This window comes from Anabas testudineus, chromosome 19 (genome assembly GCF_900324465.2).
Source record: "Anabas testudineus chromosome 19, fAnaTes1.2, whole genome shotgun sequence".
Taxonomy (NCBI): domain Eukaryota; kingdom Metazoa; phylum Chordata; class Actinopteri; order Anabantiformes; family Anabantidae; genus Anabas; species Anabas testudineus.
In genome coordinates this window covers 17,779,954-17,792,066 of record NC_046628.1, presented here as the reverse complement: position 1 = coordinate 17,792,066, position 12,113 = coordinate 17,779,954, and the positions used below count along the sequence as shown (strand labels likewise).

The 12,113-nt window shown below is 45.1% G+C and overlaps 1 protein-coding gene across 4 annotated transcripts in view; it reads right to left on the bottom strand.

The window, feature by feature from the left end:
* The window catches only part of ankfn1 (ankyrin repeat and fibronectin type III domain containing 1), an 80,126-nt gene that overhangs the window by 8,619 nt on the left and 59,394 nt on the right, over window positions 1–12,113 (bottom strand). For all 4 annotated transcript variants that reach the window (XM_026350884.2, XM_026350882.2, XM_026350883.2 and 1 more), the window contains 10 exons: window positions 11,727–11,817; window positions 10,390–10,497; window positions 5,769–5,868; window positions 5,533–5,665; window positions 4,887–5,003; window positions 4,582–4,797; window positions 4,018–4,184; window positions 2,332–2,497; window positions 1,844–2,012; window positions 612–778 (listed from right to left, as the gene is read on the bottom strand). In XM_026350884.2, coding sequence (XP_026206669.1) covers window positions 612–778; window positions 1,844–2,012; window positions 2,332–2,497; window positions 4,018–4,184; window positions 4,582–4,797; window positions 4,887–5,003; window positions 5,533–5,665; window positions 5,769–5,868; window positions 10,390–10,497; window positions 11,727–11,817 — 1,434 coding nt within the window. The remainder of the gene's footprint in view (window positions 1–611; window positions 779–1,843; window positions 2,013–2,331; window positions 2,498–4,017; window positions 4,185–4,581; window positions 4,798–4,886; window positions 5,004–5,532; window positions 5,666–5,768; window positions 5,869–10,389; window positions 10,498–11,726; window positions 11,818–12,113) is intronic.

Sequence of the window (12,113 nt, the reverse complement as noted above, 5' to 3'; positions counted from 1 at the left end):
TGCAGCTGCCTCACAACTGCAGGTTTGAGAACAGCATTTTCCCACGTTGTCTTCTTCCCTGACAGTTTTGCATTTGTTCATGTAATTTGCTGAGATATCGGTGGTGGAGGAAACAAGCAGGAGCTGGTCCTCCAGCTCAGAGTCAAACTGCGGATGTTGAAGTTATGTAGTTATGTGCTCTTCACCTGAACCGTTCAGTTACTAAGAGACTGAGGAGCTGTTGGTTTTCATTATTATTTCACGACAGCTGCACTTTCATCAGTCCTGAATTTCCCCACACGGATCAATAAAGTAGAAACAATTAAAATGTATTTAAAAATATTAAAGTCCGCAGCTCCTGGCTGCCTCAGCAGTCTGTCAACATGTGACTGCTCCAGAGGCTGGCACTAGTTTCTAATTCAATAAGACGATTTAGTTACTGATGAAGTTCGGAGCAGATGTTGGACTTAAGATGAGACAGAGCTCATCTTATCAGGTTTCATCACTTTTTAAAACGGTTTTAAAACTGATTTCATTCTTTCATTCATTTTAGTTCTATGCTTTTTCTACGTCTCCTCAGTAACAAGACGCTTCTCAAGGATCCTTAATAAAAACTCCAAACTGTTTCTTACCTGGATGTAGTCCAGTATGAGCTGATGTCTCTGTTTAGCTGTGGCCACCTCACCATCAGTGATGGCCTCCCGCAGTGCCTGCTGGGTAATGAGGGCATCCAGGTCCAGGACGGAGGACAGACGGCAGTACAGGCTGATGAACTTTTCTTTGTAGGTGCAGAAGTGAACTGAAAGAAAACGGAAACACGGCATTAAATACGGTGAAGAGAGGAGGAACAGGATGTGTTACTGCTGATCTTAGAGGGAAGACCCGTTCACACACATCAGCAGCTTATTTGCATGTTCTCCCTGTTTCTCTTGACCCTCAGAACATCTCGTTTACTGCTGCCCATCTGATCTGGATCCTCACAACAATGCGTAGAGGTGAGGACCGAACAGTTTTCTTACGTGAGGTTTGGTAACAGTGAGGCTTCAGTTTCAGATGATTTCAGGTCAAACAGTGAAACCAGTCACGTTCAGAGATTCACATTAAACTGTTTTATTCAGAGCGGTGAGCAGCAGCTGGTGACGAGGTCGGAGTGTGTACAAAGACTGAGTATTGTGCAGTGTGTATGGGTGTTATTGACACATTCTTGTGCGTGTGTGAGCTCTGTGTGTATGGGGGTCAGCGGAGAGGCCGTCCTGCTGGAGCCTGCAGACTGATTTAGTGCTTCTCCCTGCAGACGTAGGTGTGTGTATGTGTGTGAGAGAGACTCTGTGCTGCAGCAACACAGCTCAGTCTGTTGCTCCTCCTGAACACACTGGGTGAGTACAGAGCATTAGCCTGTTAGCATCAGCAGCTCTCCTGGTACCAGGAAGGTCCGTTTTTCCAGCATCAAGTTGTTCTATGGATTTCATCTGTGTCAGCGTGTCTGTCTGTCAGACTGCCTCCACGATGTTGAGATCAGGGCTGTGAGGGAACCACGCTATCTGCTGCAGGACTCCTTGTTCTTCTGGTCTCCAAGGATCTCAGTGAGTCTGTACCTAACAGAACAAACTAACAGACCCTAACCCTAACCTGTCTGATGTGATGATGCAAATTAAGTGAGAGAAAGTCTGAGGTTTTGGGACTTTTCCTGTTCACTCTGAAGAGCAGGTCTAGTCTAGATCTAGTCTAGATCTAGTCTAGGTCTAGTCTAGGTCTAGGTGAATCTTTAAAGTCTTCAAACTCACGACCACCTGCTTCACAAAACCTCTACAGCAGAGTTTCAATCAAAGTTTGATACGTCTAGTTGAAGTGTGTGTGTTGTTACCGAGCTCAAACATCTGCAGGGGGAGGTGGAGGAATCCTGACAGGGGGGTGTAGGGGTTGGATTGTCCAGGGGCGGAGCAGACATCATCGGCCGGCGGCAGCAGCAGCAGGAAGGAGACGCCGTGACCGAGCTCCACCACCTCCTGACTGTAGAGACGGAAGTGACGAGCCTACGAACACACACACACACACACACACACACACACACACACACACACACACACACACTGTAAACACATCATGTAACCCAGGCTCTAGCCACAGGATGTACTGATGGAGTTGGAGTTAAGCTGTTTGTCCCGGTGCGGAGGCTCAGACGCCAACATGTGAGTGGTATCGACTAAAACTGCTACAACAACGCTTCAAAATCTTTAACTTTAGTTTTTTTCATTTGACACCATTACTACAACATTAAGTCATAGAACAGATCAGCTCGTTTAATCTTAAATAAAGGTTCCTGCAGACACCACACTGTGTGTGACTGAGTACCTGGTGCAGAGGTAGGTTGATGTGTTTCAGCAGGGACTTGATGGCCGTCTGCAGCTCGTAGTACAGCAGAGGGGCGTGACTCTCGGCCCTGGGCTCCTCGCTCTCCTCCCCGCTGCGCTCCTTCTCTCCTGCAGCCGACAGCGTCTGGATCCAGTCCCACTCCTCCCTGAACAAAACAGACACGGGTTTATCTAAACCTGAATCTCGTGCTGCGTTCAAAGGGAACGGATCGGAACAGTTCCAATACAAATGAGTCTGGAAGTTCCTTCTGAGTCACATCACACGGCCGGAGATGCTCTTCTCAGGTGGAAGGTGTTTTCACTTCGCACCTCCACCTGTTCTTTTTCCCTCTGCTGATCCAGATTCCTTCCACAGCATCTACACAGCTGTGTGTTTTCTCTGTAAATTCTCCTGTGAGTGTGCGTTAAATGGCCTCTCTGTGTTCACCTCACCTGAGTAATCACCTCCGTCACCTCCGACCAAGACAAACAAATAAATCAACAACCGCCTCATTTACACAACAACAACTCTCAGACTCATTAAAGCTGAGTCAGGAAAGCAGGAACCTCCAACCAGCAGCAGCACTTTGTACAGTTTATTTCATATCTGTCACGTGTACTCGCTCACACACGTCCTCCTACAACTCTCAGACCTCCAACCAAATATTTCCTCACGACTCTCCTCTCTGGCACAGCACGTCCACAGATTAATTTCTATCATCGATCCAAACAAACGTTGCGCAGTGAGGTGAAGGAAGGAAGACACACACACATACACACAGGTTTCCTTCCTTTTGTTTTTCACTTCACACTTTTCAATCTGTCCGGGGTCGGGAAGCAGGGCTGTCCAACGTCCAGAAATTCCTCTGATGGAGGCCAAGGAGAAGAAATACATCTACCTGCCTCCAGCTCAGAGCCAATCAGATTGGATCAAACACAAAAGAAGTATGCACACATCCAAAAAGGCAGGAGCCTGATATTATATTCAGAGCAGTAATATAAGCAGGCAGGTTAGCGTGTGTGTCGACGTGCGAACAGCTCTCATTCCACAGATTTCAGGTCACATTTGCCACCGTGTATTTTACAGCTTCGTTCACACGAGGCAATGAGCTGTTTCTCTTCTTTAGCTCAAACTGTCTCACAGCAGCAGCTCTGCCTTCGGTTCAACCTCCTACCAGCAACTAGGTGACGAAGAGTCAGGATCTGATGCTCTGGGACAGAGGTTAGGCTGAAATGTTATCTGGTTCTGGTTTTATTCATTTAGTTTTTAACAACTCTTTTCAACAGGAAGACACATGGAGCGAGTCCTTAACTAACCCTGTGAATTCTTTTCAGAGCTTCCTGCAGAGTCACGACAGGAGAGGACAGACGATTTATTTTTACTGTATTCATGTTTATAAATGTTCGATTCATTTCTGCTCTAAATCCCATTAAAACCTTGGACGTGATGGTGAGTTCTCTTCAGCTGTGAGTCTCTCTCCTCCTGTGTGTGTGTGTGTGTGTGTGTGCGCATTTTATCGGCCGTGACATGAAACAAACTCTTCAGGTAAAATCAGGTTTGTTCTGAACTCGGCCTCCGGCTCTCGGTTTTATACATGAAGAATATGAGTCACGGTTCTGTATGGTTCTTTATGGTTCTTTATGGTTCCTCATAGAAGCAAACAAACAGAGAGTGTGTGTGTTGTACCTGGAGACGTTGGCGTTGTCCCGTATACGTGTGTGACACAGCATGTTCGGGGTTCGCTGCGACACCAGGACTCTGATCTGGTCCACAGAGCTGCTGAGCTTCAGGTAGCCCAGGTAGAGGCCCGGGGCCAGTCGGTGGGTGCTGCGTCTCTGATACGCCAAAATGTCCTGGAGGAAAGAGGCAGAAAGAAAAGAGCATCATGCTACAACACAAAAACTTGATCTTGGTGTCCAGGATTTAGTGTCTGGGCTCTACGTCGTCTGTGTTTATGTCGTCTGTTCTCTTTTTAGGTCTTTATGGTGGAGAGGAGCCTGTGGTAGCTGCTCGATGATCGTAATATTCACACATTATGACTTTTTATAGTATTCTGGTCAGTTCTGTAAACACATCGACAATTTCAATCTGGTACTTTACAAAGCAAAGATATAAGAGACGCAGGACATTATTTAATGTGTCTGAGTGTAAATGATTCAACACTCCTGGACATTATTGTGACATTAAACACAGCATCACGTTTTTGTAAAGCTTACTGTGAAGTGTGATTAAACACACTTCCTTCTTCACCTGCATGGTGATGATGAGGACGTCGAGGGCGTACGGCTCCTCGGGTGTGGACAGCGACTTCCTCTGGCTCTGCAGTTTGGTCACCTGCATCCACTTCCCGCTGAACAGCGAGTGCTGGCTCTCCAGGTCGCGGATTGTCACCAGCAGCACGTTGCCATGGCGATCCTTGATGGGCTCGTAGTGGACTCGGCCCAGGTTGTGAGTTCCCAGGAGGTTCTGCAGGACGAGCAGGTGAACACACAGGTTCAGATGTTCAGTAACACTGAGCAGCTTATTTGTGTTTGTTCACACCTTCAAGTTCTCACCTGCAGCTGGCCGGCAGCTGTGAGCATCTTGTGTCTGGCCTGCAGGGTGGAGGACGACGACATAGACACTGACATACTCTGTCTCAGCCACCGGACGTCCTCCCACATACAGGACAGCTGCAGAGACAGAGAATGAAGGCACCTCAGAAAATAACACTAATGTAGAGAGACCTGTCCCAGTGCTGAAGAGCGAAACACTCAGGCTTCATCTACAGTTTAAAATGCTTTTTAATATCTGAGCAGAGACTCGAGAGCTCTGTCCACAGTGAAACACCTGGACAACGTGAAGACAGATTCATCTCTTCATCCTCTTTTCCACCTCACAGCCAACATGAGGTGATGGCAGAAATCTGTCTTCACAGCTTCACAGCCTGCTGAATGTCTGTCAAATACACCTGAGTTCAGTTGTTTAGTTGTTCACATTTACACATTTTTCTGGGATCGAAGCTCAAATTAAATCCAGCATTCAGTTTTTAAACTGATGCACCACAGAGTTAAAAGTTAGAGACAGATCTTCACTGAGCAGCTTCCAGCATCACTAAGTTTCAGTTGAGCACAAGCAGAAACAGAAACTAGCTCTAAGAACCTGCAGACAAATAAATATCTTCAAATCTTTACGAAGCAGCTTGGAGACGACGTTCTGCACCTTGGTGAACCACAGGAAGTCTTGCATGAGGGAGCTGCTGTAGGAGTCGTCCACCTCCACGATGGGGATCTGGTCCTCCGCTGTCACCAGTAAACTGTCCTTATGGTAAAACACAGCTGCCAGGTAGATCCCCCTGCAGACAGGTTCACACTGATCATCCGTTTGCCATGTTGACTTATTTGATACTGTCTTTAGTTCACGGCTCTATAGAAAATATGTGGATGATGAAAACAAACCTTTTCAGTGTTTTCACAAACTTGTTGGAGGAGTTGAAGAGGTGTTTGAGACTTCTGGAGACCGACTGCTTCCTGCTGGGGTTCTGCAGCTTAGATGGATCTAAAAAGTATGATAAGGGAAAGAAAAACGTTTTCAGAAATTCTCCTTTAATACATCGATCTCGCTTCAGGAGCAAGGAGCCTCTATCAGACAGGCGACGCATCAGAACCATGTTCGTTACATCAGTACAAACACACAGGTTAAAATAAATGAAAAAACTCCAAAAATCCAATTAATTTTTTAATACTGAGTTTGAGAGTAAGTGTTTCCGTGTGTGTACGGGGTCAGCCCGGGTCGAGTCACTCTCCCATGTTACTGACTGAACCACGTCTTATCTCATTCATTCGTTCAGCCGTCTATCTCTTTTCCCTCCTGTCCTCTGTCTTCCCCTCCGGCCGTCCTCTCAGCGATGCCAATCTCCAGACCGCAGTGCCGCTTTGTACTCCGGCTAATTAAGCGTCACATAATTACCGTCCTGTAAACAGACAGCAGACTGACGCTCGCAAACATGTTGGTCAGCACCGAGATCAGGAGCAGACCGCTGTTCCACCATTACAACCAGCCCACCGAGCAGGCAGGCGACATGATGGAGGGGAAGCACTTTTCATTTTAAAGACATCTACATGTTCATAGGAGAAACAAACATGAGCAAACACAAGTGTTGATAAGCTTCCACCTGACTGAAACCACACTCCTTTGTCATCACACCTGCAGCCTGTAATCTGCACTAGAAGAGAACAAAGAAGCTGAATTCTCACTTATTCTAAAATGGCCTGAACAAAATCACTGGTTCCCCACGGAAGTGTTGACACGTAAGTGGATTGAAGCGATTTCTCAGGCAGACGACTGTCGTCAGTATCACAGGTGTCTCCAATCTGTAATCAGTGCTTCAGCCTGTTTAAACCAAGAAAAGTCCTCATTGTGCTGTTTGACGTCACTGTGAGCAGGAGAAAAGAACAGGAGAGATGTCTGCAGAGAAGATTAGTGAAGGTAAAAGCTACGAGATCATCTCTGAGTGGTTTGATGTTCCACAGCTGGTGTTTAGGGTCCATAGAACTGGAGCCAACTGAGGAGAAACATGCTGCCCAGCGTCAGAGACTCCGTCTCAGTCACAGTCCTGATCCAACAGAACGTCTGTGGAAAGAGCTGAAACAGGTTCAATCGTTTTCAAAGTAACAGCAGACTGTTCTATTAAATATGGACTAGAGAGCAGTGGGTGATGATTAGCTTTGTCCTTTTTAGGTGGAGGAGCACCAACACTGAAAGTGGATGAAAGTTCTGCCAGGGCCACAAAGTAAAACGTGCATCTGCAGGAAAACGACTTTAGTGTTTATGAAAGTCCAGAGACAACAGAACTGTGACATGGTGACTAACATGCTGAAATCCCTCCTCCCTCTGAAATACGCTGGTTCTTTATGTTTGCAACACGATGACGGTGGTGTTGGAGGTTTTCAGGTTAGTATCTCTGCATGAAATTGGAGCCTGCCTGTTGGAAGTGGTAAATGCAGCCTTTTGTCGGGGCTCTGCTGCAGCACTCACACACTTTCATCTGTAAAACTGCCCTTTGAGAGTTTGTCAGAATAAACCCTCCACACGAGCTCACACAAACGATGTTCTGCAACACTAATGACTACATTTCTTCTACAGCTTAAACCGTGTGTCATCAGACAGGTAGGACGACCTTTAGCTTCCCACCGCCCCCGAAACATTACACAACTGTACCTGCAGCAGAGAGCCTGTAAAACATCTCGACAGAGTGTTTTCAACAAGCCATTGAGCAGCAGACTCGTGAAATCACGCGCACACACGCGCACTCGAGCTGTTATTTCAGGAACAGGTTGAGGCTGCCACCAGCGCTCTCACGCTTTAAAAAGTCTCTGTGTGTTCGGAGCGCTGGAGGCTAACTGGGTTTGACAAGTGGATAATATGACAAGCTCACCGGCCTACTGTGCAGCGCCACACGTCACTCTGAATAAATACAGAAATGAGTTTTGGTTGGAACGGACTGAAAACGTGATTGGAGTTGATTAATGGGGTGAACACCTTTCCAGACAGACGCTCGTGGTTTAGTTTCCAAACCTCTTATATGTTTAGTCTTTTATTACATATTCCATTTTTATTGCAGTTTAATCTCTAATTGCTTATGACAACAACTATCAACCTCAAGTTCTCACACAGAAATGAAGGCTGTTTCTATTCCAGTCCCATTTCTTTTTTTACTGTTCTACCTTTTGGCTTTTGAGTTCCTTAATGAATATTCTCCTGTAAAATAGAGGAACCGTCTGAGCATCACTGGTAGGTAACAACTGATTCTGTTGGTTCAGTAAACGGACCTTCAACAAAACACTGAAGTCATCCGAGTCGTGACTCCAATGAGCTCGACCTGGAGATGTTTACAAACCTTTTGGTTGAGAACGTCTTCGAGAACTGTACCTCACTGTACGTCCAAATGACTAAATGTAAAGTCCAGTTAGCACCAAACAGCAGCTCTGGGAAATGAAAACAACAATAAACTAAGATAATCCACCAGGTAACTTCATTAATTAGTGGGGGTGGGGTGGATATAAGAGAACAGGCAGCAATTTTATTGAAACGTAACCCAAACTGAGCTGTACTGTTGTTAATGGGTTCATTAAAGGCTCACACGCTTGTTTCTGAATGCTGGCCTATCAGACACACCTCCCTGTGTGTATCCAGCTCTACACAAACACACACATCATAAATTAACATATGCAGACTGCTAAATGATCTCTCCCTGCTCTATAGTGGCGGCTTTGTATGCGCTCTGATTAATTTCACACATTTATTTCTGCTTCTCTGAGAATAAACTGTAAAAATATACACAGCACAGACACACGGTGGGTTTACATTACAGCGGGGAAAATGACTGATTGAGTGCAGACTCCCAACATAAATTCAAACATATTCACACACGACTGTTGTCATTTAGTTTTTCTTTCTGTGTGAGGGTCTTCTTATAGTTTAAGGAGGCTCATTACTGAAAAACAGTGACGAAATATTCTTTTTGACTTCACACATGTGGCTCCAGCTCAACATAAAGATTCGAACTGTGTGTGGAAACAGGTGGATGGACACACTCTCACACTCTTTCTCGTCTCGGCTGAAATCAGCAGTGTGTTTGGTTTTTTTCTGTCCAGTGGGATGATTTACAAAGGAGCGCTCCATGAGTGACACACTAAAACATATAAACGGGCATAATCCAGAACAGCTAAACGCATTAAAGCTTATTTATGTACACGGCTCCCCCGGCACCTCCTGTGTGTGTTGGGCTGCTGTAAAGAGACATGCACGGCCCCCGGTCGCCTGCTGGGTTAAAAACATTTTCATTCTGCTTCATTAATCTCCCGGTGGAGGTGGAGGGCAGGAGCAGAACAAGCAGAGCATCAGTCAAGAACTGAAGTTAAGATATAGTTCTGGATTATTTTCTGAGTCTTACCGAGTATATCTGTCTCATTTCTACTTAAAATATCTTATTACACTCAATCGAGACACAATCGCCTCATTTCACTGTTCTGCATCATAAATATTTAAGAAGAAATAAACGCATTTTGTGTACTTGTCATGAAGTATCTAAACTGGGTTATCTTGCTTTGAGTGAAGGTGTAGTAGTAGTAGTAGTAGTAGTAGTAGTAGCAGTAGCAGTAGCAGTAGTAGTAGCAGTAATAGTAGTATTAGTAGTAGTAGAAGTACTAGTAGTAGTAGTATTAGTAGTAGTAGCAGTAGTAGTAGCAGTAATAGTAGTATTAGTAGTAGTAGAAGTACTAGTAGTAGTAGTATTAGTAGTAGTAGCCGTATTAGTAGTTTTGTGTTGTGTTGGTTTTACTTTTGATTTCATTTCAGAAGGACTAGATTTAAAAAACCAGACCGCTTTTCTTCGTGTAATCGTCTCTGCTTTCATCCAGCTGCTCCTTTCAGCTGATCGTAGTAGAGTGGTGAGTGTCTGCTGCCTTTGTTCTGGACATGCGCTCTTGCAGAAAGCAGATTAGAAACCCCTCAGGTTCCTCTGATCCCCGACGCAGATTACAGTAACCAGGTTTCAGACTAAATCTGTACTATAACCTGGTTACCTGAGTGCAGGTAAATGCACTGACTGAACCGTCATCTGTCCCGTGTGAATCATCAACTAACAAACACAGTGAAGCAGCAGGAGACATCTACAGAGAGACTTTAAAAAGAAGTCAAACCTCAGTGTACAGTCCGTTTGAGATCAGCTGGAACCATCGACGACTGTCTGACTAAACCTCACCTCCTGATCCGTCTCTTACATTCACCTCCCACCTCCTCGGTGCTCCTCCTTCATCCAACTGATCTTTAGAAGCCAGTTTCTATTTCCTCTTTATGCCCTTGACACCATCACCAACATGCACCCTGACAGAAACCAGAGTAAAGCTGGAGGTCTGCTGATCAACACCACACAGCACAGCTGTGATTACAGATCAATCTCAAGTTACTGTAGCTGAAACTGAGAACAAGCTGAAGAAAACAAACCGCTCACACATCCTTCACTTATCCTACTTTAGCTGAGACTCGTTTATTCAGTTAAGATTTGCAGACACTCACCTCCGCAGCAGTAGTGTGTGTGAGTGGCCCGGACCTGCTGCAGCAGACGCTCCATGGCCTCGACGTGGCCTCGTCTCCTGGGCTCCAAACCATCACTCTCCCTCCAGTCTGAGAAAAACCGGCAGAGGACAAAGGCTGAGAGGTTGTCGGCATGAAGACATTAAAGCTACAACAGCCAAGGTGTTTTAATGTGTGCGTGGAAACAGAACCAAGGCAGGAGGCTGAAAGCCTCTACTCTCTCCCTGTGTGTACGTCTTTGCACTTAAACCAGTTTCCTCAGAAAAAGCAGGTTACACAGGTAAAAGAGAATGTGCACCGATGTAACCTGGTTTTAGTAAATGTGTGTAAATGTGCAGCAGACCTGCATCTGTCCCTCCGTCATGTTTACACGTAACTGCATTCTATCAGCTTTTTCCATCTTCAGGACAGAGATTTAAAGGCAGTGTTAAAGGTTTCTGCAGCAGCGTCTCCTGTCAGCGACACTGACGGTCGGTCGTTTCACCTCAGTAGGTACATTATGAAGTACTTTTACTTATTTTCGCTTTATTTTTTATCTTTGATTTTACATTTACCTGAGAGATGTGATTACTTTACTAATTCAGTTTTTCACAGATAAACACAAACTACAAAGTGTGTCTTGTCTCTGTCTCCTACTTACTGGTAACGGAGTATTTCCACAGGGTGGTACTAGTACTTGTACTTGAGTACAGTATCTGACTATTTCCTGCAGCCCTGCTGGCTTCAGTGATGCTCGGACGTTTTAGTCAACGCGTTTCAAGCGTCTTAGAGGAGTAGTTATGTTTTCACCCTCTGTTCTCTCCATTTTAAAGTACACACCCACACACTTTCTGCTCTTTCTGCTACTGACACACACACACACACACACACACACACACACACACACACACACACACTTTGACACATCTGTACAAAGCGAGACAAAGCACACATAACCAGACACACACACAGAGCTCAAGGCTAAAGCACTTGAATGTGCAGAAAGAAAAGGGAGTCGTGACGGTGAGATGGAACCAATGTTCCCAACCCGAGGACCTCAGAACATTCAGATGATTCACAGCTGACTCACTCTTTACTACCAACCATAGGAAGGACTCTTCTCTCTCTTTAACTCATTACCCACCATCACTATCATCGCTGTGGACGAGGCTGGCAAAGAAAGGATCATCATTTATAGCATCACTCAGTTCAGACTCTGAGTTTTTACCTGTTTTCATGAACATTTTCAATTTGAACTCAAACACAGCGGAAACAATAATTCACATTTCCGTTTCAGCTTTAGTGAAGCGATCGAGATGAAACTGTGACAGGAAACTCACTGGAAGGAGCTGCAGATGGAGGGAGGGAGGAGGCTGGAGGACCCCAGCCCTTCATGTTGTAGGCCGACACTCGGACGTAGTAGAGTCGACCCTGGAACATCAAAACACGTGTGTAAAGAGACGATGGAGGGAAAACTGATTGATTCTATGTAATCAGATGCAGATTTATCAAATCATCTTGTATAGATTTATAGGTATAGATATACATATACATGTATATATATATATATATATATATATATATATATATACAGTTTAGTGTTATAACGCATTAAAAACCTACAGTCATAAGGTCTGCACATTTACAGGCTGTAAAGTGTTTGACCAAAAGTTTGTGGACAGAAACAGGTCGAACCTGTTCAGCCTGCCGTCGTGACTTCTACAACA